General features: G+C 56.3%; 8 protein-coding genes across 8 annotated transcripts in view; 6 read left to right on the top strand and 2 right to left on the bottom strand.

Annotated features, from left to right (window-relative positions):
- Positions 1–1,315: 1,315 nt before the first annotated feature.
- On the top strand, positions 1,316–4,527 carry VDBG_05401 (glucose repression mediator protein CYC8; the record flags this gene model as incomplete). The annotated part of the gene is made up of 8 exons (XM_003004242.1): positions 1,316–1,442; positions 1,498–1,701; positions 1,761–1,843; positions 1,897–2,076; positions 2,128–2,220; positions 2,275–2,676; positions 2,753–3,285; positions 3,372–4,527. 8 exons carry the CDS (start codon positions 1,316–1,318, stop codon positions 4,333–4,335), a joined length of 2,586 nt encoding a protein of 861 aa, XP_003004288.1.
- Positions 4,528–4,930: 403 nt separating this feature from the next.
- On the top strand, positions 4,931–6,468 carry VDBG_05400 (60S ribosomal protein L3; the record flags this gene model as incomplete). The annotated part of the gene is made up of 4 exons (XM_003004241.1): positions 4,931–5,022; positions 5,111–5,267; positions 5,321–5,994; positions 6,055–6,468. 4 exons carry the CDS (start codon positions 4,931–4,933, stop codon positions 6,305–6,307), a joined length of 1,176 nt encoding a protein of 391 aa, XP_003004287.1.
- Positions 6,469–6,906: 438 nt separating this feature from the next.
- Positions 6,907–7,468, top strand: VDBG_05399 (conserved hypothetical protein; the record flags this gene model as incomplete). The annotated part of the gene is made up of 2 exons (XM_003004240.1): positions 6,907–7,150; positions 7,212–7,468. 2 exons carry the CDS (start codon positions 6,907–6,909, stop codon positions 7,466–7,468), a joined length of 501 nt encoding a protein of 166 aa, XP_003004286.1.
- Positions 7,469–8,011: 543 nt separating this feature from the next.
- On the top strand, positions 8,012–9,662 carry VDBG_05398 (anthranilate synthase component 1; the record flags this gene model as incomplete). Its single annotated transcript, XM_003004239.1, has 2 exons — positions 8,012–9,437; positions 9,517–9,662. 2 exons carry the CDS (start codon positions 8,012–8,014, stop codon positions 9,660–9,662), a joined length of 1,572 nt encoding a protein of 523 aa, XP_003004285.1.
- A 1,756-nt stretch (positions 9,663–11,418) lies between these two features.
- On the bottom strand, positions 11,419–12,555 carry VDBG_05397 (hypothetical protein; the record flags this gene model as incomplete). Its single annotated transcript, XM_003004238.1, has 3 exons — positions 11,419–11,511; positions 11,564–11,736; positions 11,799–12,555. 3 exons carry the CDS (start codon positions 11,887–11,889, stop codon positions 11,419–11,421), a joined length of 357 nt encoding a protein of 118 aa, XP_003004284.1.
- Positions 12,556–14,313: 1,758 nt separating this feature from the next.
- VDBG_05396 (conserved hypothetical protein) lies at positions 14,314–17,295 on the bottom strand (the record flags this gene model as incomplete). The annotated part of the gene is made up of 4 exons (XM_003004237.1): positions 14,314–15,125; positions 15,204–15,960; positions 16,036–16,546; positions 16,622–17,295. 4 exons carry the CDS (start codon positions 17,293–17,295, stop codon positions 14,314–14,316), a joined length of 2,754 nt encoding a protein of 917 aa, XP_003004283.1.
- Positions 17,296–19,326: 2,031 nt separating this feature from the next.
- On the top strand, positions 19,327–20,971 carry VDBG_05395 (conserved hypothetical protein; the record flags this gene model as incomplete). The annotated part of the gene is made up of 4 exons (XM_003004236.1): positions 19,327–19,488; positions 19,541–19,952; positions 20,164–20,687; positions 20,870–20,971. The coding sequence occupies 4 exons, from the start codon at positions 19,327–19,329 to the stop codon at positions 20,969–20,971; spliced, it is 1,200 nt and encodes a 399-aa protein (XP_003004282.1).
- Positions 20,972–22,964: 1,993 nt separating this feature from the next.
- Positions 22,965–23,280, top strand: part of VDBG_05394 (protein kinase domain-containing protein) — a gene marked incomplete at both ends in the record, with an annotated part of 2,454 nt that continues 2,138 nt past the window's right edge. Inside the window, one exon of the mRNA XM_003004235.1 lies at positions 22,965–22,991. Coding sequence (XP_003004281.1) covers positions 22,965–22,991 — 27 coding nt within the window. The remainder of the gene's footprint in view (positions 22,992–23,280) is intronic.

Raw genomic sequence — 23,280 nt, 5'->3', positions numbered from 1 at the left:
TGGCGCAAAAAGGTTTCCTTTAGACTTGAGAAAGCCTCGACTGCCCATGGAATTAGGTGCAGGTCAGGTATGGCTTGCGGCGAAAATCTCTTCCTTGCGTCTGAATGAGCCTAAGCTTGAGCTTGATCTTGATCTTGACTGGGCATGCGTCCAATTTTTATTTGACCCAAAGAAATGTTTTCCCCGCTTGTTTGATGGGGGACCGTTTGCTTTGCGCTGAAGCCTGATGATAAAAAAAAAAAAAACAAGCCAAGCGACGATCAGCAGGACAGATATACTCTCCGCCGGCTGTCGCCATCGTGGGCTGAAAAGCTTCAGGCCCTGCAAAATGAAGGGCACATGCGGGCATGGCTGACAGGTCTGGTGCTAAGTGACGGGGTCAACCAGCGCGCGTTGGGGCGGGTTGGCGGGCACCGGCTACCCTACCCCCCCTTCTCAAAGCCCAGCTACCAAGGGGCTTGAGGGGATCGGGCAGCCCACGCCCGGGGCTTGACCCGCGGATAGAGACATGTGCGATGTACCTTACCGACCAGATTGGAAAGACGGGATGTGGACAGGCCACCAAGCGTCGAGGGGAAGACGAACAGGGGGGGAGAGGGGGCTGGAATCGCTGGATCCGTCATCCCAGCCACAGCCTCCACACCCACGACCCCTGTCCATTCCTAAGACCCGCACTTCCTAAACGCCCGCCGTGGAATTACCGGGAGGAGGTCAGCGCAAACTCACCTAACCCACCCCTTCCCCTTCACTCCCAAAGAACGCTGCGCGGCTTCCCCCCAATTTCTTCCTGTCGCCAACTCGATCCTGGCCTGGAACGCATCTTCTCGTCTGTAGATTGATCACGACCTCCTCGACCGCCATCAGCATCCCCCCACCTGTGCCTCTCCATCCCTACCTGACATTGCGATCAAGGGGAACGGGCACGACGAGGGTCAATTCCTTACAGCTGTCAAAGTTTATTTCTCCGTCCTTGTTGCGCCGTTGTCTCGTCCGACCTCGTCGGAGCACATCCTCGGTGCATGGTCTACCAAAAACATCGGTAGCCATCCCAGACCAGAACGATAGACAGAGGTCAGCTGACGTCTGTCTGGTCTGCACCCTCTCGACACGCCATCGCTTCTCTCATCAGCTCGAGCATCACCGCCGGCTCGCATTGCGATCGCAGCTGTCGATTCGCACCCCAGCCTCGCCTTTGCCTGTCGCGATAGTTCCGTGTCCATCGCTCTCGTAGGCCGAGCAAGCCTTGACCTGCTACACCCAAACCTCTGATCACGACGCGATTATTGCCATGGCAAACCATCATCCTTCGCCGACAATGGCGATGCAGGCGCAACATGGCCCTCCTGGGCCGCCCCCGCCCCCAGGTCCTCCCCAACAAGGCCAGGGTTTCGCGCCATCGCGCCAGGCGTCCTTCGTCATAGAAGCCATGTGGATGCAAGTTGGTAAGTATATCGGTGACCATTCCTTATCGGCACGGAAGATTAACTGTGATTTCAGGCAGCTGCTGCGAAGCGCTCGGTGATCTCGACGAGGCCATCTTGGCGTACGAGGCCGCTCTGCGGGCGAATCCCCAGTCCATCCAGGCTATGAACGCCATCAGCTTGATTCTGCGAACCCGCGAGCACTTCGCGAAGGCCGTCGAATATCTACAGGCCGTTCTCAAAATTGATGCGCACAATGGCGAAGCCTGGGGCAGCCTTGGTACGCAAATCCCTAACCTTCATGCCCTCAGTCCCACGGCCTGTTAACATGTAGTATAGGTCATTGCTACCTTATGATGGACGACTTGCAACAGGCATATAGCGCGTACCAGAATGCTCTCGTCAACCTACGCAACCCCAAGGTCAGCTACCGCGAACACTTGATACCATGCTTGGTTTACTGACCTCTCCTCAGGAGCCCCGATTGTGGTATGGCATCGGCATTCTGTACGACCGATATGGTTCCCTCGAGCACGCCGAAGAAGCCTTCTCCCAAGTCATGCAGATGGATCCGGCGTTCGAAAAGGCCAACGAGATTTACTTCCGTCTCGGTATAATTTACAAACAGCAACAGAAATATGGCCCAAGTCTCGAGGTACGTTCTTCATCCCCAGAAAGGTGACATGCCTTACTGACCATCAACTAGTGCTTCAAATACATTGTGTCATCACCGCCTTCCCCCCTGAGCGAGGAAGACATCTTGTTCCAGATCGGTCATGTTCACGAACAGCAGAAGGACGTAAGTTTCGCCATTCACAGCAGACCGGAGCACGGCTGACATATATGCACACAGTATGATAGCGCCAAAGCAGCCTACCAGCGCGTCCTCGAGCGCGATCCCAGCCATGCCAAGGTACTGCAACAGCTCGGCTGGCTTCATCACCAGGAGAGCACCAACTACCAAAGTCAAGATCGGGCTATCGAGTTCCTTGAGAAATCAGTCGCTGCCGACCAGAACGACGCACAGAGCTGGTACCTTCTCGGACGATGCTACATGTCGCAGCAGAAATACCCCAAGGCTTACGAAGCTTACCAGCAGGCCGTCTACCGCGACGGTCGGAACCCAACCTTCTGGTGTTCGATCGGTGTGCTATACTATCAGATCAATCAGTACAGGGATGCTCTCGATGCTTACTCGCGCGCTATCCGACTCAACCCGTTCATCTCGGAGGTTTGGTATGACTTGGGTACCTTGGTAAGCTAATAGACCTTTTCCCCCGATGGTACACCCCAGCTCACAAAATTGGCAGTACGAGTCCTGCAACAACCAGATCAGCGACGCCTTGGACGCTTATCAACGTGCTGCGGAGCTTGATCCAGCCAACCCTCACATCAAGGCGCGACTGCAGCTCTTGCGCAATGGTACCGCCAATGGAGCACCGCTGCCCCGCGCACCTGAGCCATCTGATATCCACGCCGCCTCTTACCAGGTCGGCCCACCGGCGCCCCCGTGGGCAGGTTCCGGGCCTCAACAGCAACAGCAGCAGCAGCAGCAGCTCCCGCCGCAGCCTCCTCCACCGGCGGCCGGCCCCGGCCAACACTCTTGGGGTCGTCTCGCGGATATCAACCCTCCTCCCCAACCGGGCAACCCGTTTGACCAACGAGGAGAGCAGTTCCGCGGCCCTGCGCCCCCTCTTCGCCAGCCAAGCCCCCCTCGTCAGGAGCAGCATGCGCGCCCTCAATATCCTGAGACCAGCCGTCCTGGCTCGGTCCGCCGGGGGCCTACTCCCCCCCCTCCGGTCCACTATTCGTCTGGCCCTCCTCCCCCTCCTCAGTCTCACCAGGCTCCTACCTCGCAGCGCGGGTGCCTAACCCCAACTATGTCCCTACGCCTTCCTCAGCACAAATGCCATCAATGAATCCTGGCCCGAACGGGGGACCGCCACCCAGTCAACCCCCCTTCCGCGGTGCCAACAGCCCAAGGCCTGGAGAGCGTCCCGTTCACGAGAACCGCATGCCTTCGCCCAAGTCGGCTTACCCCCAGCACCAGCCTCCTCCCCCAGCTCCTTATGGACACCACCCAGAGGGACCCGGCACGCCCCTGGAGGGCCCGCAGCAGCAAGCACCGGCTCCCATGTCGGCCGAACCGGCGCCACGGAGCGAACATGATCGACCAGCGTCAGTTGGACCTAAACGCATGCGCGAGTGGGAGGAGGAGTCGACGCACAAGCGTCCCGCCAACGATGAGAACAGAGCCCGTCTTGATGACGTCCGTCCTCGCAGGCCTTCGACCCCTCCCGGTCCACGCGAGCCATATAGGCGAAACTCATCTGAAGCTCGCCGATTCGATGACCAACGTCGCCTCGATGACCAGCGTCGGGCGGACGACCAGCGTCGGGCAGACGACCAGCGGAGGCAAGACGATCAACGGAGGCAAGACGATCAACGGAGGCAAGACGACATGCGCAGAGCCGAGGAGCAACAGCGCCAGCCTCAGAACGATGGATACCACCCCTCTGATGCCGCTCACCACCCGCCTGGCCAGCCCTTGTCCGCTAATCATTTGCCTCCCATGCAGGCGTCAGCCGCACCTATGCAAGGCGTCGTTCACGGAAGCCCCGTCCAGAACGCGCCGCCTGCTCCTCCGTCAAAGGAGTACCCTGCCGCTGAGGAACGTCCTGCATCTGAGCAGGCTCCTCCTGTGCGTTCTGCTGCTCCGAGCGAGCCTGAGCGAGCTGCTCGCAAGATGGACGTTGATGAAGATTACGATGATAGTGGTGAGGACGAGAAGAAGGTCCCAGCAGCGACCACGAATGGATCAGGCCCCGCGCCGGCTGCGGGCGAGACAAAGCCGCCCACAAGCGGCAGCGTCAATGGGTCGTTGGGGCCTCAGCCTAAGGTTGAGTCCACCTAATGCAAGAATCAAAGGCCTGACTGGCCGGGTTGTGTTTTCTTTTGTCCGTCTTCCGTACCGATTCCCTTTCATTGCCTTGTATACCACTTCATTTTTACAGACCAGCTCTCTCGAGAAGGCTTTCGTTTGACGAGGACTCGGCGCACGACGGCTTATCTCGATAGTTTCACGAATGAACATAAATCAAAGACCAGTTTCGCTTGCCTTCGATCTACAGGACTGAGTTCTGTATGATGTGTGACCGTGAAGTGATCTTGTAGCTGACTGGTCACGTGACGACAATTGGAGAGACTAACCATAGGCGGGGCGCTAGCGGGCTCTAGCTCTGACGACTGGACCACTCGCACAGAACCACCCCACCAAATCAAGAAAAGTATGGCACACGTGACTAGGGTACCCGAGCCAGCCGCCAATTGAGTACACCAAACACCACTGAGCAGGAGCAAAACTCCAAAGTGGGTCAGCCTAGGGCTTTTTTTTCTCGCAGTGGCTGCCCTCCCATCTGGTCGTCTTTTGCGAACCACCATCTAGATACCCTCTTCCTCATACCTCTCCGATTGATCACCCTCACAACCCACGAGATCAGTCGCCCAACATGTCTCACCGAAAGTACGAGGCCCCTCGCCACGGTTCGCTGGCGTACCTGCCGCGCAAGCGTGCCGCCCGTCACCGCGGAAAGGTCAAGTCGTAAGTTGCAGCGTTCCCCTGGAAGAAAACGTCGGCTGGTCCGCTGGAAGAGAAAATCAAAGTCTCTGACATGTCGACTCTCGCACAGCTTCCCCAAGGATGACCCCAAGAAGCCCGTCCACCTGACGGCCACCATGGGCTACAAGGCTGGCATGACCACCATTGTCCGCGACCTCGACCGTCCCGGCGCGAAGGCCCACAAGAAGGAGGTCGTTGAGGCCGTGTCCATCATTGATACCCCCCCTGTACGAGCAACGCAGCCCGCTTGGCTTGAGTGCCTATGGCTAACATCTTCTAGATGGTCGTTGTTGGTCTCGTGGGCTACATCGAGACTCCCCGCGGTCTGCGCTCGCTCGCCACCGTCTGGGCCGAGCACCTGAGCGACGAGGTCCGTCGTCGCTTCTACAGGAACTGGTACAAGTCCAAGAAGAAGGCCTTCACCAAGTACGCCAAGAAGCACTCCGAGTCCAGCGGTGCCTCCATCACCCGCGAGATTGAGCGCATCAAGAAGTACTGCTCCGTCGTCCGTGTCCTCGCCCACACTCAGATCCGCAAGACGCCCCTCAAGCAGAAGAAGGCCCACCTTATGGAGATCCAGGTCAACGGTGGCTCCGTTGCCGACAAGGTCGACTTCGGCTACGGTCTCTTCGAGAAGGAGGTGTCCGTTGACTCTATCTTCGAGCAGGACGAGATGATCGATGTCATCGCCGTCACCAAGGGTAAGGGTTTCAACGGTGTCACCTCCCGTTGGGGCACCAAGAAGCTTCCTCGCAAGACCCACAAGGGTCTGCGTAAGGTCGCCTGTATCGGTGCCTGGCACCCTTCCCACGTCCAGTGGACTGTTGCCCGTGCCGGTCAGATGGGTTACCACCACCGTACCTCGGTCAACCACAAGGTTTACCGTATCGCCAAGGCCGGTGCCGAGGACAGCGCTTCCACCGAGCTCGACGTCACCAAGAAGGTTATCACTCCGTACGTTCTCCCCATTCCATGATTTACCCATAAAAAACGTGTTTGCTGACAGAACTCCAGCCTTGGTGGCTTCGTCCGCTACGGCGAGATCAACAACGACTTCGTCATGGTCAAGGGCTCCATCCCCGGCCCCAAGAAGCGTGTTGTCACTCTCCGCAAGTCCATGTTCGTCCACACCTCGCGCCGCTCCAACGAGAAGATCACCCTCAAGTGGATCGATACCTCGTCCGAGTTCGGACACGGCGCCTTCCAGACGCCCGCGGAGAAGAAGCAGTACCAGGGTACTCTCAAGAAGGATCTCGTCGCTGCGTAAAAAGACTTTCGACAGCTGGGGGTTTTCTTGTATCTGGGTCATTGCAAAGGTGTCGAGGGTTCTTTCTCGCGCTTATCGGGATGGTTTGGGGCATTCAAAACGGTTGACTTGAGGAGCCACGAACCCAAGAACGAAGAAAGGAATGATATCCCATGAATAATGCTTGAGCGTGATGTGAAAATAATTTGTGTATGGGAATGCAACTGATGTGTAACTTGAATATGACGCCGCCTGTAATGCAGCTCAACCTGTCTGTTCGACGTGAGCTTTTGTCAGTGTGGGTCATTCGCTCATCGTGGTGTCGCCCGAGGAATCTGGACCAGTAGGAAGGGGTTGCGTCATTCCACCCAAGCAAGTCTGCTTGCTGCACCACCCACCCTTCCACCATGGCTGCTGTCTACCTTCCCAAGCTGTCTTCTTCTGCAACAACAAATTCTGCGATACGATTCACGTCGACACTCCGAACCATTCCATTCATCTGTTCGACACGGACAACACCTATCTCGCAGTTGCTGATTCCTCTCCAACCCATCCCTCTTCGAGTCCGGCGGAACATCACCACGACCTCTTTCACAACCTTCCACGCAACACCCCGCACAATGGGCTCGGACGAAGACTACATGGCTTTCCTCGATAAGGCGAACGAGGACCCCTCTGCCGGTCGTGCTAAGCCAGCCAGCGCTTCCGGAGGCGGCGCCCAGCTGAAGGCGCAGGACAACGGCGTCGAGGTGCCCGAGGCGATTGCGGCACAGCTCAAGGGCGGAGACAAGATCTACGTGTCCGAGGCGGACGAGCCATTCGAGGGCGTCGCGCTCAGCTGGAGCAAGGGGTTGCCTGACGAGGGTAGGTCGTGCCCTTTTGTCCAGATGAACCTGACAATGAGAATGCTAATGCAAGAGTGCAGTACAATTCGCAGAGCTGGTGGAGCACCCCGAGCCGAATGACGCGGACGTCGATATCCTGGATCCCTTCGACTGGGACTCCGAGGGCAACTACAAGGAGCTGATCGAGGCGGTGAGGGAGGCGAGCAAGGGGAACGACGTGAGGGTGTACAAGATTTCGCGGGGCGGTGCGAGGTTCGAGTACTGGGTCCTGACGGTGCTTGGTGAGGGCAAGGATGGCAGATTGGTCGGTGCCAAGGCACTGTCGGTCGAGTCTTAATCTAATAGTTATGGGGAGCGGTTGAAAGGTCAATGTCAAGTGTAAATAGCACAAGGTGATGGTCTCATCGGGGCTTTGTTCACACATGTTGTGCCGTCGCAAGACACAGTGATGACGCTCGGCAGTGTGGTCTCATGAGTATCACTTCTCGCTGGAAACTCGGGGGGGACGCAGATTGTCATGTCCCATGCAAGTCAGTCCGTCCTCGCGGCGTTCTTCATCTTCCAAAACACCATAGGTAGGTAAGTCATCATCTTGACCAGTCTCTCGGTGTGGTCCCCACCCCCAGAAGGCCTTGGTGGTGGGCCCGGCAGCTGTCCCTCCGCTTATCGCCGTTATCGGGCAAATCGTCTAGCCACGACCCCTCCAACAACTGGGATGTTCGGAAATCTTTCGATGGGTGTAGACAGCGTCGTAATGAGTCAAAGGTTAACACCGCCTAATCTGCCGCGTACCCCTTAGAGCCTCCCCTCGAGGCCAGATCACCATGGCTGTTTCTGTAAACCCTCACCCTACGCCAATTGACACTGAAATCCACTGACCATGTCTTCCCAGCGTGGTGTCATCCCCTCACTCGAGACGGTGAGGAGCATCGTCGACGCTCCTGCACCATCCTCCGGCAAGAAGCCCAACCTCATTCCTGTCTACCGTCAGATCACCTCCGACCTCATTACCCCGTCCGCTGCCTACCTGAAGGTGTCGGCTCACAACCCCGACTCGGACTATTCGTTTCTCTTCGAAAGCGCCGCCACCGAGCGTGTTGGTCGTTACAGCTTCGTCGGTGCCGGGCCACGAAAGGTCCTCGCCACAGGTCCTGGCTTTGGTCCAGAATGCGATCCACTACCGGCCCTCGAGGCTGAGCTTGCCCAGTATACTGTCGCCCACGTTCCCGGCTTGCAGCTTCCACCCATGACAGGCGGAGCCATTGGGTATGCGTCATATGATCTCGTCCGATACTTTGAGCCCAAGACGGCGCGGACAATGAAGGATGTTCTACAGATCCCCGAGAGCTTGTTCATGCTGTTCGACACGATTGTGGCTTTTGATCGCTTCTACGGCATCATCAAGGTCATCACATTTTTGCACGTTCCCGAAGATCCCGCCCAAATCGAGGCCGTGTACGAAGCCGGCAAGAACACGATCGACGAGCTCATCGCCGTGCTCAACGCCCCCGAGGTTCCGCTTCCCGAACAGGGCCCCATCGAACTGGGCCACGAATACACCTCCAACATTGGCCAGGCCGGCTACGAGGGCCACGTCCGCGCCCTTAAGGAGCACATCGTCAAGGGCGACATTATCCAGGCCGTACCCTCCCATCGCCTCGCGCGCCCGACGTCACTGCACCCCTTCAACATATACCGCCACCTGCGCACCGTCAATCCGTCGCCCTACCTCTTCTACATCAACTGCCGCGACTTCCAGATCGTCGGCGCCTCGCCGGAGCTGCTCGTCAAGTCGGAGAACGGCCGCGTCATCACGCACCCCATCGCCGGCACCGTCAAGCGCGGGCGCACGCCCGAGGAGGACGAGCGCCTCGCCGACGAGCTGCGCAGTTCGCTCAAGGACCGCGCCGAGCACGTCATGCTCGTCGACCTCGCGCGCAACGACGTCAACCGCGTTGGCGACCCGCGCACCGTCAAGGTCGACCACCTCATGGTTGTCGAAAAGTTCAGCCACGTCCAGCACCTCGTCAGCCAGGTCTCGGGCGTGCTGCGCCCGGACCAGACCCGCTTCGACGCCTTCCGCAGCATCTTCCCTGCCGGCACCGTCAGCGGCGCCCCCAAGGTGCGCGCCATGGAGCTCATTGCCGAGCTCGAGGGCGAGAAGCGCGGCGTCTACGCCGGCGCCGTCGGCTACTTTGGCTATGGCGGCCTCGACGACAAGGGCGACGACGTCGAGGGCGCCATGGACACGTGCATTGCGTTGAGGACCATGACGGTCAAGGACGGTGTGGCGTACCTGCAAGCCGGTGAGTCTACCAAGTCCTCCCTTCCGCTTTTTCACACCCCGAGGGGGTTAGAACAGTGTATGTTAACATGATCGGCTAGGTGGCGGTATTGTCTTCGACTCGGACGAGACAGATGAGTGGGTTGAGACGATGAACAAGCTCGGCGCGAACATCAACTGTGTCACTACAGCTGAGGAGCTATACTATGAGCAGCAGCAGAAGCAGGAGGAGGCTAGCAAGGCGTAGAATACCAAACTTTCGACTCACCTCCACCATATATTGATTGTATTGCATGCGCGGACGTGACAAGGGGGACGGAATCTCGCTTCCCAGGTGCTCATGTCACAGGGGGAGGGGCGGTTGGGGAAAGACCCACGCAGGTTGGAAAGGATTCTGCCCGCGGCCACCGCCCTCGGTACCACTATAAAACCAGCTCGATTCTCGTCCTCCTTCTCTTCTTGACCTTTTTTCCTTTCTTCATACTTACCTTGTTCAGTCGAGAGAAGATCATGAATTTCTCTCGGCAAAGAGGATGGCCTACATTGCACAACGTGGAGTCGGCCTCTTTCGATTGTCCTTCGGGGCCATCGTGGGCGGAATTTTTGATTTACAACCTTGTTTTCATTGCTACTGCTGCCTTGTGCATCTTGGTGAAGAAGACACTGTTCGAGGTAGTAAGCTGGTCAGAGCTGGCATTGGTAGCTGTTCACGAGGGTCCGTACGGCTACTTGCGTGTTGCTGTGTATGTATTTCCATAGACAGCTCTGGCTTGGTGGTTTGAAAGAGTATCTTCATGACGAACGATGGAATGGCATTATTGTCAATTGCCATTGCGACTTGGTGCCACGCATGCTTAGTTGCCCCAGACGCGTACTGTCAGCATCCCAGTGTTTTCTAAAGCAGTTCTTGTAGCATAGATCAGTTACCCACCACATCATCGCACAGAAGAAGCTGCGTTCTGATCACATTTGTACGCTTCAGCACGGCAAAGCGCGGTTGTACCGTACTGTAAGTGCTTCCCACAGGACGACCTAGGGAACTAGATACCTTGATCGAATAAAGACCATGTTGCCGGGTAAATCTGGAAGACTGGTCTGTTCGCTGACGCCGGCTTGACAAGTCAGCACGCCATCAGCTTGAGGCGTGAAGTGCCACCCAATATTACAACGGCAGTCGTCGGTCATCACGGTAACTTGGTCATAGCATGAGGTGTATAGACTCGATTACTCTATTGACCGACCATCAGCCGCTGCCTCAGACATCACGTCCGCAACCAGCGTTGGACACGAATCCCGTCTTCACGCACCCATTAAGTCCCAGCCATGAAGCGTAACAGTGGTGCCTCGGACGCCCTGCTCATCACACCCGTGCCAACTGCCTCGTGACACCAATACCGAAACGCCCACAAATCTCCCCGCCGGTAAGTCCACCACACGTCGTATGTACACAAACCTTCTAACGCCATAGTGAAAACAGAACACAATGCCCAACCGCTCCTTTATCTAGGGTATCAGGACCGGGGTATCTACCGGAAAACACACCACGCACCAAGTAAAACCATGCAATAGGGACAGAGAGAAAAGGAATGGGAGCCCAACCATCAGTGGAGTTACATCCAGATGACGAAGATGAGCGAGACGATGGCTAATGCGCAAGCCATGCCGGCAAAGTGCTTGTTGCCGGGAGCAGAAGGAAGGAATGTGGCTGTTGCGGAGAACAGGTCGCTCGTAGAGCGGATTCGAGGTGTTGTCGAAGCTGGTTGCTTTTCCTGCGCGGTGGCAGTTGTCGGCGAGGACAAGTTGTTGTTCCGAACGGGAAGCTTGACTTGGTTGGCATTGGCGTGCCTGCGTGCCGAGGCGCTGCGAGGTTGCTGGCGGCGAGCGGAGGATTGAAGCTCGATATCACGAGATGGCCTGCCGAGGAGGGCTTGGTCGTGTTTGGCGTCAACTTTCAATTGATGCGCACCATCTCAACAGGGTGCTTCTTCGGAGGGCGGGCATATCTAGGTAATCCGCATCGACTTCAGACGAATGACCAGACATGGACCTTCGCGCGCAAGCATCCATCTGGGGCTGGGTACAAACCGGGAGCGGACCTATAATGGCATGTCACAGGAGGCCAGTCATTCGTGAACAGGCAACACTCACGTGGAGGTCATGGACCTGGAGAGCTTCGAACCCGGTCAAGATACAAGCAGTGGCATCCTTGGACAGCGACAGGAGCCCACCGCGCGAGGCGTCCCAGCCCGTATGGCAGGCTAGAACAGTCTTCGCGTCAAGCAGACCACCTTGGCATTGTTCAGATCCTACGAGCAATTCGTCTGATGAGGCTCAGGTCAGCACATGTCCAACTGCAGGGTCGCGCAGAAGCGAAGGAACTGACTTGGAGGTAATTGACAGGTGAGACCTGTGTCAACGGGTGCGAGGGCAGCTCCAGCGCCTAGCAGCGCCGAAGCGACTATAGAGTACCGCATGTTGTCTAGAGCATGAGGTAGTGTGTTCGAGCAGGTTCCGAAGCGAGTGTGACTGTCGCGCAGAGCTGACGTGCCGAGCGAGCAGGAACAGGAGCAGAAGCAGTGATAGCGAAGGTGATTGGGATGGTAGCGAAGATTTGCAATTAAGCTCAGTCGTCAGGGTCAACCGATGGCGGGGGAGGGGATCCGGTCCAGAGCTCTGGCGCAGAGTGCCTTGCTCGTTCCTCCTGGTCTGGACAACCTTGGGAATGTCTTTGTGCTGTCGTGTTGCCCCACGGTCCACGAGGTTCTGAGGAATGTTTCGCTGGGTGACCCCGTTCTTCCCCGGCCAACTGAAACGAGTGATGGGGTGCGGGTCAGGGTTTTTGTCGAGGGCGAGATCCGAGACTGCCGTCGAGTCGGGCTGTCAGGTCAATTGAGTCGAGATTTTCGCAGTGGGAGCTTGAGAGCCAAGCTTGAGCTGTCGCGATGTAGGCGGAGCAGAACTAACGATTGTATTCTTGGGAGAGCTTCAAGCCAGACGCAGCGGGGAGGAGGGAGCGTCTGCTTCGAGGGGGTCCCGTAGGATGTCTTTAAAAAAGTGGCCTGGCCTTGCCTTGGAAGAAGGGTAGCTAGCCTTGGGACCTTGTGAGCCGATCCCGGTATGGTACTGGATGGAGCTGGAGCGGCGAGCGAGTGATGAAGCGAGAGAGGGAGAGAGATAAAGTAACGCACTAGAAGGCTAGCAGCGAAACCCCATGGTCTGACTAGTAAAGCACGCCGCGACCACAGTGGCGGGCAGAGTCGAGAAAGATCTTGTTTTCGGGTGTCTTGGGTTTTTTTTCCTCTCTTTCTCTCTCTGGTCCTAGTCCTAGTCCTGGTCCTAGTCCTTGAAGGCCGGGCCCGTCGAGTCCTACGGTACTAGGTCGAGTCTTTGTCAAGGGGGAAGGTCGAGGGAAGGGTGAAGCGTGAGTGGCTGCAAACGAGTGAAGCTCCAGCGAAAAGATGGAGCATGGACGGAAACGCGTGGAGCAACGAGGGGCGCGCAGTGGACCGACGTTCGAGTCCAGGCGGAAGCTGCGAGCGTGGAGTGATCCTAGCGCGGGCCGATTGCAGGGATTTCTCTTCGTATGAGGAAGGGGGGAGGTGGACCTGCACCTGCCATTGGCTGCACCTCCTGCAGAGGCACTTTGGCAAGCATTCTACGTCATGTCGCGATACATCCTTGTCAATGGGCAAGATAAGCAATCTGCTACGGGACATGGGGGAAACATGACGGCACAACTCATTCTGGGCTCCTCGGCCGCTCGACACGCCCGAGTCTTGTACTCGAGCTGCCATCTGGCCATGGCTGACCGTCCATTACCTGTGCCGCGCCATTTGCAGTGCAACGCTAATCCGGCAACTCGATGAACGGACCTGCTTTTTTACGATGCAGGACAAACAAGAGGATCTTCGGCAGACGTGCAGCGCATGCAGTGCTGAGGACATCCCGCACTAGAGACCTCGTACCGGTACCTGTACAAGTCCACAACCCGCCGCGCGGCGTCCCCTCCTACCCCCAAAGCTGGACGGTGATCTGAGGGAACCTATGGAACCCCGACCCTGATTTTTCTCTGCTACTATTCGCCGCTTGCCGAACTACCTTACTTAGTCAAGTCAAGAGGTAGAGGGAGAGAGGGAGAAAAAAAAGTCAATGGCCGATCTCGCGAAAACCGGTTGGATCTCTGGGCGTTTGAACTTGGCTTTGATGCATGGGGTCTCTGGACCCAGAAAATCTTGCATGGTGCGACGTAGCATCCAGCAGTATTATTAGGCCCAGCACGCGGCCAACCGGTAACAGGTTTACCTGCGCTTCAGGCGTTTGGTTGATTCGGTCCAACGGCCCGACTGCATGGAGATGCGCCGTGCATGTCATGTTTATTTGCATTGTGATGGACAGCCTCGACGTTTCGCCTGTTGGTGTCCATTTTGTATGCTTGAATACTATGACCAAAGGTACGTTATCGGGCGATGACGACGACGGGTGTGTCGCAGGGTGCCATTGTCGCCAGCTGCTACCTTTCATTTGACGAGAGCGACGGTCGAAACGTTCTCCCCCGTGCCCCTTGCCTCATTGACTCAATCGATGACCTTCGTCAGCCTTGCATGCCCGTTCCGAAAGCCGCAGAAGACGCCCGCCACGATTGACGCCGAGATTCGCTGATCGAGTCCGCAAACGATTTTCTCCAGTAGGTATTCAGGATAGCGCACACGCCACGGAAAAACCATCAGCGCCACGTTGAATCCTGGCTACTTGATAGGGTGGCTAGCTATCGAAAACACATGCGCAGATGGCAGCAGCTGGTGCATGAATCCATATTCGACCACTGACACCCCATATGTTCTATTTGCTACCGACGTACCTAACCAGAATCGTGCGCTTCGTGGCTTACACGATCGTCGTCAAGCAGTATCAACAATAGAACTTATGCTGCTGGGCCCTTCGCTGTCACCCCGGATATCGTTAGGCACGGTTGCGCCGTATAATTTCCTATGGCTGAGCATCTCATCATCCTCCCTCCTCCATTGTGCTAGTGTCGAGATGGCTTCTTGGGTGTCCACATGGCCCTCTCCATTGGCCTTCAAACCAAACTCGACAGAAGCCTGCATCCACTTGGCGGCATCCTTACTTCGACCTCTCTCATAGCATATGCAGGCCAGATCAAAACATTCCAACGGGAAACTGCTGGGCTCCCCTTGGTCCTCGTTCATCAGGCTGACAGTCTGCGCATACAACTCGTCTGTTTCAACTTCCAGTCCCTGCATCAGCATCAAGTATGCCAAATTGACCTTCGCTGCGATAGTCCGAGGGTGTGACTGTCCGTATACTCTAGACGTCGCCCTCAGATACCTGTTCTGTAATTCGCTCGCTGCCCAGTATCGACCTTGACGTATGTAAATGATTTCCAAACCCTGCATGTCGATTAGGGTGCCTCGGTGTTCATCGCCATGGATACTCGACATGATGTTCAAGTTTCTGTCCAGCAACGCCTCAGCCAGGTCGTAGCGCTTTTGATGGCAGTATATCTTGGCCAGATGTCTTTCCATGCAAAGGGCCAGGGTGCCGCTCTCGCCAAACACATGCCGGGCCATCTCAACTGCATAGGCCTGAAGCTTTTCAGCCTCATCGATTCGGCCCTGGTGTCGGTACGCGAACGCCAAAATATCTGCGGTCGCTAGCGCCAGAACACTCTGTTCGCCATGGCGCCTCCTTGCTGTTTCCAGCAAGTACGTGCATGTCTCTTCAGCCTTGACAGGTTGTCCTGTGCTCACATACAATAACCCTAACACACTCAAAGAATACAAAGTTTCGTCATGTTCTTTGTCCAACATTCTTTTGCGCAGACTGAGTGCCGTCTCGATTAATCCCAGAGCTCTAAAGGGCTTCCCTATTTCGAGCATGTAACATGCCATGTGGTGCATGAGTCTAGCTCGGTCAATCGAGGACTCTGAATCGGGAGCTTCTCGGTCCACGAGCTTATGGAAATGAGGTAACAGCGCTTGGCATCTTTCCCAGGTCCCAAATTCTCCGTTGGGGAAGCTGATGGCCGCCAAGCGTATAAAGAGTTTCCTCCATCGCTCCGGTTCGCCAAACTCTGCTAGCCATTTTTGCGTGCAGAACTGAACAAGGGCATGCATGTCGTAGAAGCCAAGTGTGGTTGTGGGAACGATGAGAGAATAGCCCATGAGAGCATCAAGGTCGTCTTCAAGTTGGCCGTCGTCGGAATTGGCTTCGGGCTCGCCAGGCGGTTGGTCATCTGGCAAGGACCACTCTCGTTGACTTGAGTCATGCCTGGTTCTTGAAGAAAGGCCGACGTAGCCCTGGAGAACTTCTTCCGGAATGTTCTGAGAGTGAAAGAAGCTCATGAGCGACAGTAGTTCGGCTGACGACGGTCTTTCTCGACGAATCTGTTCAAAGGTGATCTGCCAGGTGACGACAATGGAGTTTGATGCGCTTTCCAGTCTCCTCAGGTCTCCAGAGTCATGGTTTAGGAGACTCCCTTGCCGCGCCTCGTTCTTCCGGAAATTCTGGACATACGACTGGATAGACTGTCGAGGGGTTCAGCGGTTGATGTACGCAACCGCCTGGGTGACGGCAAGCGGGATCAATTCAAGGATCTGAACAAGTTCCTCCGCGGCGGTCTTTTCGTAAACGAAGGCCGCATTGTTGTGGACAAGCTGTAAACATTCGGCCTGGCCCATAGTTGGTATTTGGATGACAGAATGATGACCACCTGTCAGCCTTTCTGCGGCATTCATGCTTCGCGTCGTGACCAGAATTTTCCCATCTCCAGTCTTGGGTAAGTACGCTGCTAGAGGCTCATGCGTCTCGTGACTGCTGGCTGAACTGGTACTCTGGGCGGTATCCGTAGCGAAGAATACGTCGACATCATCGGCATTATCAAGGATCATGAGCCACTTTCCAGGCTTCGGACCTGTGAGCCAGTCTCGGACAAGTGTAAGGATGCTCACACCAGGCTCATGGCGTCGAGGAATCTCGAGTAAGTCCGCCAGGGAGCGGTAGGATTGCTCCATTCTCGCTCGTGTGCTGCCGTGTACCCAGAAGACGCTGGTAGCGGCATCAGAGATTGTCTCTCGGACACGATATGCGAATTCGATGGCGATCTGGGACTTTCTAAGGCCTTTTAGTACGAGCAACAATGAGGTACTATGTCCCCTGTTGACGGCCCAAAAGAAGAACGGGGCTTACCCAAACCCGCCCATGCCCACGAGGGCTATACGCTGTCGAGAGCCTTTGTATTGGTCTTCCAATCGTTGCATGAGTGTAGACCGGTCGACGAAATCCGGATCGCGAGGGAACGGTATCGTGAAGCATGCTGCGGGTAGATCAGGGCTAGGGGGCTTCGTGGGCGCCTTCTCTGCAAACTGCAAAGTCATCTGCTCCATCAACCTTGTATTTCTCTGGAGGAGACGAGTTTGGTCCATTTGTAGTGCATCCGTGATGACCCTCTGATAGCGCTCAAAATTTTGGACCATGGCATCGACGTCTTTCTTCTTGAATGGCCACTGAAGAGCTCGAGAGCCGATACGACGCATCCGCGATCCTGTGGCAGCGGGCTCTAACTTCGACTGCAGGGCGTAAAGTTCGTTCTTACACTCGCCTAGAGTTTTTGCTACCTTCGCTAATGTGAGAAGTGAGCTGCTTGGTCCGTCTGACGGTTTTCCGCTTGAAACGCGATCTTCTTCCAAAAGCTTGTTTGCATCCTCCACCACGAAACGGAGTTTCTTGACATGACTTGACAGACGTTCGATCTCTTCTCGAGCACCAGCGACAGCGATCGAATACTGGTAACATAATCTGGCAACTTGTGCAGATAGGTCAACCACGGCAATCACGTTAGCCGCGATACCAAGACCTTCCATGTCGAAGGACGCCAGCGTGGACGATCAAAGGCACGAAAAAAACTAGAGAGTCAGTGTTGATTCGCACGAGCTGCGGATTCAGAGTTCAGGCGCGGTTTGCTGGGACCGATGTTGTCTGGCAGCCCTCGAGGAAGTGCTTGCGGCTATCAGAATGGTAAGACTGCTGATGTTGGTATCCTGGAGCCTTGTCTCGCCATGTGTCGAGCGGGGTACCGCGCGCGGGGCTGACAGGAGCCAAAGTGTAGAAAGTGAAAGATGCATGATAATGCTGTATAAACGTCATTGGCTCGAGGCTGATGTACATCAACTCTGTGTTGCACAGAACGCGAGAGACGGAGAAAACGGTCCCTTGCCATGTCTGCTTCAGGAGATCGACAACTTGCGGACGAACAGACACATTTCCAGCACATGGAGAGTGTCTAACGACATGAAGGTCTGGGCCCTAGGTACGCAGTGGATGTGGGTTGAAAAAGAAGCAAGCAAGCTGTCGTTGTGGCAGGTGGCAGGCAGATGGAGCTCAAGCATCGCAGCAGAAAAGGAAGGAGACGTGCCTCAATCTGTGTCTCCCTTCAAGCGTGCGCACATAAACTGTTCCAAGCCTCTTCGAAGGAAAGAGCGCAAACTATTAGATGCGGCCTGTTCAGCGCCATTACTTTGCCAGCGATGCAGACCTCGGCCGTGCTTAGCAGCTGGCAATATTGACGGCCAAACGGTTTCATGACGATGACAAGGGCTGGATGTGGCATGCGAACAGACGCTCCGGCCCCGTGACTACTTCTTACCACTCAGATCCCCCGGATTCATCGGATCCTCTAGTGCACCTCAGCTTACCTGCAACACACCTGCACTGAATCTCATGTTAGGCGTTAGTTCCAAGACGATCTAGGCAGTCGATGTTATCTGGAATGATCCGCCTCGAGGTACCGACCAAATAGATAGGAAACGCCACCGCTGCGTCATCATGGTAATTGTCAATCCCCATGACGGCAAAGTCTAATATTTTGGAGATGTTGACGTTCAAACATAAGCGCACGATCACTGCCCATTAGTAGTCGCTCCCTTGGCGGCGATGGCAGGACGTCAGGGATTGCCCCCCTGAAACACCACCAGAGCCCCCCCCCCAAGCATGAACGAGGCCCGTGGGACCGACGCGTGCGAGTCTGTGCCACACTCAGAGAACACCTCACTGACCACAAGCTGCCAGGCGCGCCCTTGCTTCGAAACGAACTCTTTTCTGCTCTTGCGTTCGAGTTTGATGGTTTTCGGCAATCCCGTTGGTCAGGATTGCCTGCCGAGGCCTTTCCTTCCTTTGTGCGAGTTCCTGATCGCCAATCTCTGGCACAAGATCGCCAGTCCTTGTCTGGGGGAATAACCCTTGCACATGCCTCAGAGGGTGACCTCTCAATGGCTGGAGGCAGACTGTTTCTCACGAGTCGAATGGGGCTGAAGCCCATCTGTGGGCTTCCTCGGTGAAGCGACTGTGGCGGTCAAACTTTCCTTCCGCTCCTGCGCGTCATCCACTGTAACAGTTGGTCTCTGTTCGCCGCTTGGCACTTCTTTTTTGCGATCCATCCTCGTGTACGAAACTATCTTCAGCAGACTCATGGGGCGTCCATCAAGTCCAAGACCACTTCGCTCGCTCGACTTCTGCTTAGAGACCTTGGTGGCCCTGTTCGTTTACAAGACGCTTGACGCCGTTGTCGCCCAACTTGCCCGTGTCTGGGCCTTGAAGGACCCGGACCCGTCGGCGGCGGTGTGCCAGCCCTTCGGACGAAACTGACGCAGCGGCTTGAAGATGTGTCTACCTGTCGGTGCCTCGCGAGTGCGAGGCCTTTCCCCCCGACCTATGTGGCAGCTGGACATGACTTAAACGACCCGCCGCCCGCCGTCTGGGCTAGGGGCTTTTGTCTATCGTCATGTAGGCTGGCTGTCGTCGTGGAGGGTTCGTCGACGAACGTCATCTTTTGGCGTCACATAGCGTCCGCTTTGACTTCAGCGTGTGCTCTCCCATATAACCATTATACCCTCAACATGTCACTCAAGTTCTACAAGACACCAAAGGAAGACCATCCTTGGCGGTCGCCCGTTCAAGATGACACATGCAATCGCTACGCTGCGGCAGCCGCCAGGGCGAAGAAGTGGCTGCCTCCTACATTACGCTTCGAACAAGTTGTCAGGAATCATACCATGCCGGTAGGCGCATGAGCCCCTCCCGCCTCATGGATGTCCTGCTAATTAGCAACAGCCCTGCTCTTTGAATGACTTTATGGATTACTTGGTCTACGTCGAACAGAACGCCGAGCCCCTGCAGTTCTTCCTCTGGTATTGCGGCTACGTCCAGAGCTGGATGGAACTTGACGCCCATGAGCGTGCCCTCGTGCCTCGCTGGGATCCCGCCGACGCTGAGGCCCGCGCCGCTGCGAAGACTGACGCCGATCGCAAGCGTAGAGGGCCCCGTGTCGCCATGTCAGGTCGCTACCGAAGGGCGCGCAATGCCAGTAAGGTCAGCAACATTCTCGAAATATTGGACGCCGACGGGGAGGAAAAGGAGGAGAAGCAACTTCTGGGATCCGCGAGTCCCGCCTCCTCGAGGCCGTCCAAGAACTTTTCGAGGCCATCGGCGCCCCCCGGCACCGTCGAGGCCTGGATATCACCTCGTGAGCTTCTTTGTCCGTACTCTCCTTGTCTAGCACGCTGACATATCTAGCCCACCAACCCTTCCGTGACGAGGTTACACAAATCCTGAACCACTACGTCGACCCGTCTGCGCCCCGCTCACTGAGCCTTACCATGCGGGATCGCGCTGCCATTGCTGACGCGACAGCTCACACAACCCACCCGACCTCCCTACTCCCTGCTTTTGAAAAGGCCGACGCCATTCTCCGGGGCCACCTCCACCCAAACTTCATCCGCTCATCCATTGCCAACACAAACAGCCCAACGATTTACGTGCTGCGCGTGTCCGCTTGGCTCCTGTTGATGCTCGGCTCAGTGCCGCAGCTGCACTAAACCTCTGCACCGCGCGGTTTGCGCTAAGCCGGTACTGGCGGATTGCGCCTTTCGCCTTGTGGGCACCCGGCTTCGCGATTCTTGTCGCCGCTGCCGATGGATTATCAATCTCACTGTACTTTGCTGGGAGGCGGCAGCTTCGTCCGTGGGAGGCACAACCCACACCGGCCGAGCTTGAGGACGCGAGCTGGCGCGGCCGAAGGGCGGCCCGGAGGGCTACCGCCGCGGCATCACCGGCAGGTGACGATCCACTGCGGAAGCCGAGTCTTCGGACCTTTGGTCCAGGGAACGGGTTCCGAAGCGAATGGTGGGTGCGCGCCTATGCGAAGACGGGACTTTGGTGGCGGATCTTTGAGACGACGAGACCTGTCGGCGAAGGAGAGGTCAGAGTTCTCCAGGACGGGGTAGTGATTACCGCGTTTATCTGGGCGTTTGTGCTCGCTGGAGGGTTAGCGGCGGGATCGGTTTTTGTGCCTGCTTTTGATCCGTGGACGATGAAGGTGATGTGAATGACTGCGGAGGCTATAGTAGTAATAATATGCCATAATATTAAGTTTAGCAGCAGATCATCGAGGCATCAACTGAGATCCCCACGTCTCTTCTCCACCAAAGGGGCATTCGAAAACTTTACTTGGTACTCCGAACGGAGCCGCGATGCAAGGGATGAGTTATCTTCGCTAATAGAGAGGGTCATTAATCCCTAACTGTTGCAACGTCGAGCAACATTCTAACTTAAATGTATGCGATTTCGACCAAATTCAAGTATAAAAACAGTGGAATGATAGAAACATTTGTAGGATTCAGGCAGTTAGAATAGCCTTAGACTTGAGAGTCAGCCGCAGACATCTTGGGAACCCTTGTGGATTGGGCCATCTGTCGTATCATGGAAGGTTTGCGTGACCGACTCAGTCACTCCACTCGGCTGAAACGAGTAGTCTTCTCGATGATTCTCTGATCTTGTTGTCGTGATGCGTTGAGCACCTCGTACCTTGCACACAAAACATGAAGTTTAGGGGCACATTTACTTCGTGTGGTTCGGACAAGACAAACAGTAGAAGAGAGATGCGGCTCGTGGCACAGCGTGTAGGCGTCCTCGTACTCTGTCAGCGCAGCGGCAAGTGCTTTACGACGACATAATCAACCGAGAAAAATACAATGCACAGACAACGCAAGGCTTACTCAGGCAGACTTCGGATCCATGGTGTATCCAAACACAGAGCCTGCAGCCGGACGGGCGCAGGTACTTTGCCTGAGTCGTCTGCGGTGCGAGCTGCCCAGGGGACTAGCTGAGTGCTCAGCCAGGCTCCTTTGAGCGCCCGCAGACTCCGGAGGGGCATGCAAAATCGCTGGCACATGGCTTTCGGGAGCTGGAAAGCCAAGGCCATGTGTGACCTAGAGATATGCTGCTCGTCGTCAATTGCGGGCGCTGGAGATGAATGACCAAGGAAGCGATGGTGGTGACCTCGGAAGGACTTCACAACAAGGTCAACACCAAAGTGTCAGAAGCGTGATTCGGAGAAGAAGTTCGGGGTATGGAGAGAGGACGCCACATGGGATGCCTGCAGGCCAAACAGTTCATCACGTGGAGCTGGGGGCTGGGGCTGGAACAGCTTCGATGCCGCCCTCATACGATGAGACCAGTTCAAGTTTGTGTGCAGGCGTCTTGTTGCGTGTCGACAACCTCCGCAGCGACCTCGTGGGCACCTCCCAAGGCGTCCGTGTTGGTTGTGCTCCCAGACTGTTCCGAGACGGGGGCCAGCGCGCGTTGCAGAAAATGGGTCGACAGCTCGCGTGCGCCGGCCATTGATGGGCCGCGGGTCAAATGAGGGTGGGACGCCGTGCGGGCGTCCGGGGATCATCCTGCGCGTGCCAGGCTGCCGGTTCCCACCACTTTGCGCGCCATCCAGGCCATGTTGCGGGCGCTCTTCTGCATCGCTACGGGGTGTGATTTGTCCGTTGGTGAGTCCGGAGGGGGACTCGGTTCGCTGTTCTGAGGGGAATGCGGTCCTAGCCGATGCTGTGACTTTGTCTGCCTGGGGCCGGGGCCAAGGGACATGGCTCGACGGTTCGAACTCGTCGACAGATGGCGCGGTGGAAGGGCATCTCCGGATCTGCCTCAGGCCAGACCAGTATACCAAGAACTCATGTCAGAAAGCTCAAATGCCGTGGGGGATCTGTGATGTCTCGGGTTGGGGGGTTGGATCAGGGACCCCACCATACCTAGGTATCCACGCAGTGCCGTCTAAATGGAAAAGAATAGATGTACTATTGAAGTACTGAGGGGCTGGTATGACAACACTTGGTAGGTTGGCTTCTTGGTGTCTTCAACCCCCGCGCTCCTCACGGCCAAAAACGAGGAGCAATCGAAAAAGCTTTGCGACACTAACATTTGCCAAGAAGACCCAGCGAGCTGTCTCCCGCATGCCTCGACAGAAGGGAGGGGGAAGATGCCAGGGCAGGACGAGTCGGGCATGTCGCAGTGCATCCATCCTTCGAAACCCACAGGGTACATGGCAGTACGTGTACATGACGGGGTACATGCTGTGCCTGAACATGCGGGCAGGCAAAAGACGCACAATGAGGACAGAAAGCACGCAGTAAACCGAGGCAGATGGGAATGTCGAATTGCCGAAAATCTTCTTAGAAGAAAGCCTAACGAGATGGCACGACATAACTTGCCAGACCAGGTGTGTTGCCCTTTGGGTAGGAAAGTACATAGGTAAGGCAGGTACCTCGAGGCAACGCCTATCCCCCCAGGTACCTTGCCGTGATGATGGCCGGGCAGGTGCAACGCAAGGTGGAGAGCAGGAACATCGGAAGCCAGCTCTTGCCGACCTCCACTAAATAGTCGAGTCTCACCTTATCTTGTCCCTCACCCAGGCCAATAACCCCCCGAAGACCATGGCACTACAGGCAGACGAGTCCTTCCCCCCCCCAAAGGATAAGGCCCCACCACCCCCTCCCATCTGGCTGGGT

This window comes from Verticillium alfalfae, genomic scaffold (genome assembly GCF_000150825.1).
Source record: "Verticillium alfalfae VaMs.102 supercont1.6 genomic scaffold, whole genome shotgun sequence".
NCBI classification, from domain to species: domain Eukaryota; kingdom Fungi; phylum Ascomycota; class Sordariomycetes; order Glomerellales; family Plectosphaerellaceae; genus Verticillium; species Verticillium alfalfae.
The sequence above is the reverse complement of the archived record's forward strand: the minus strand, read 5'-3'. Positions and strand labels throughout refer to the sequence as shown.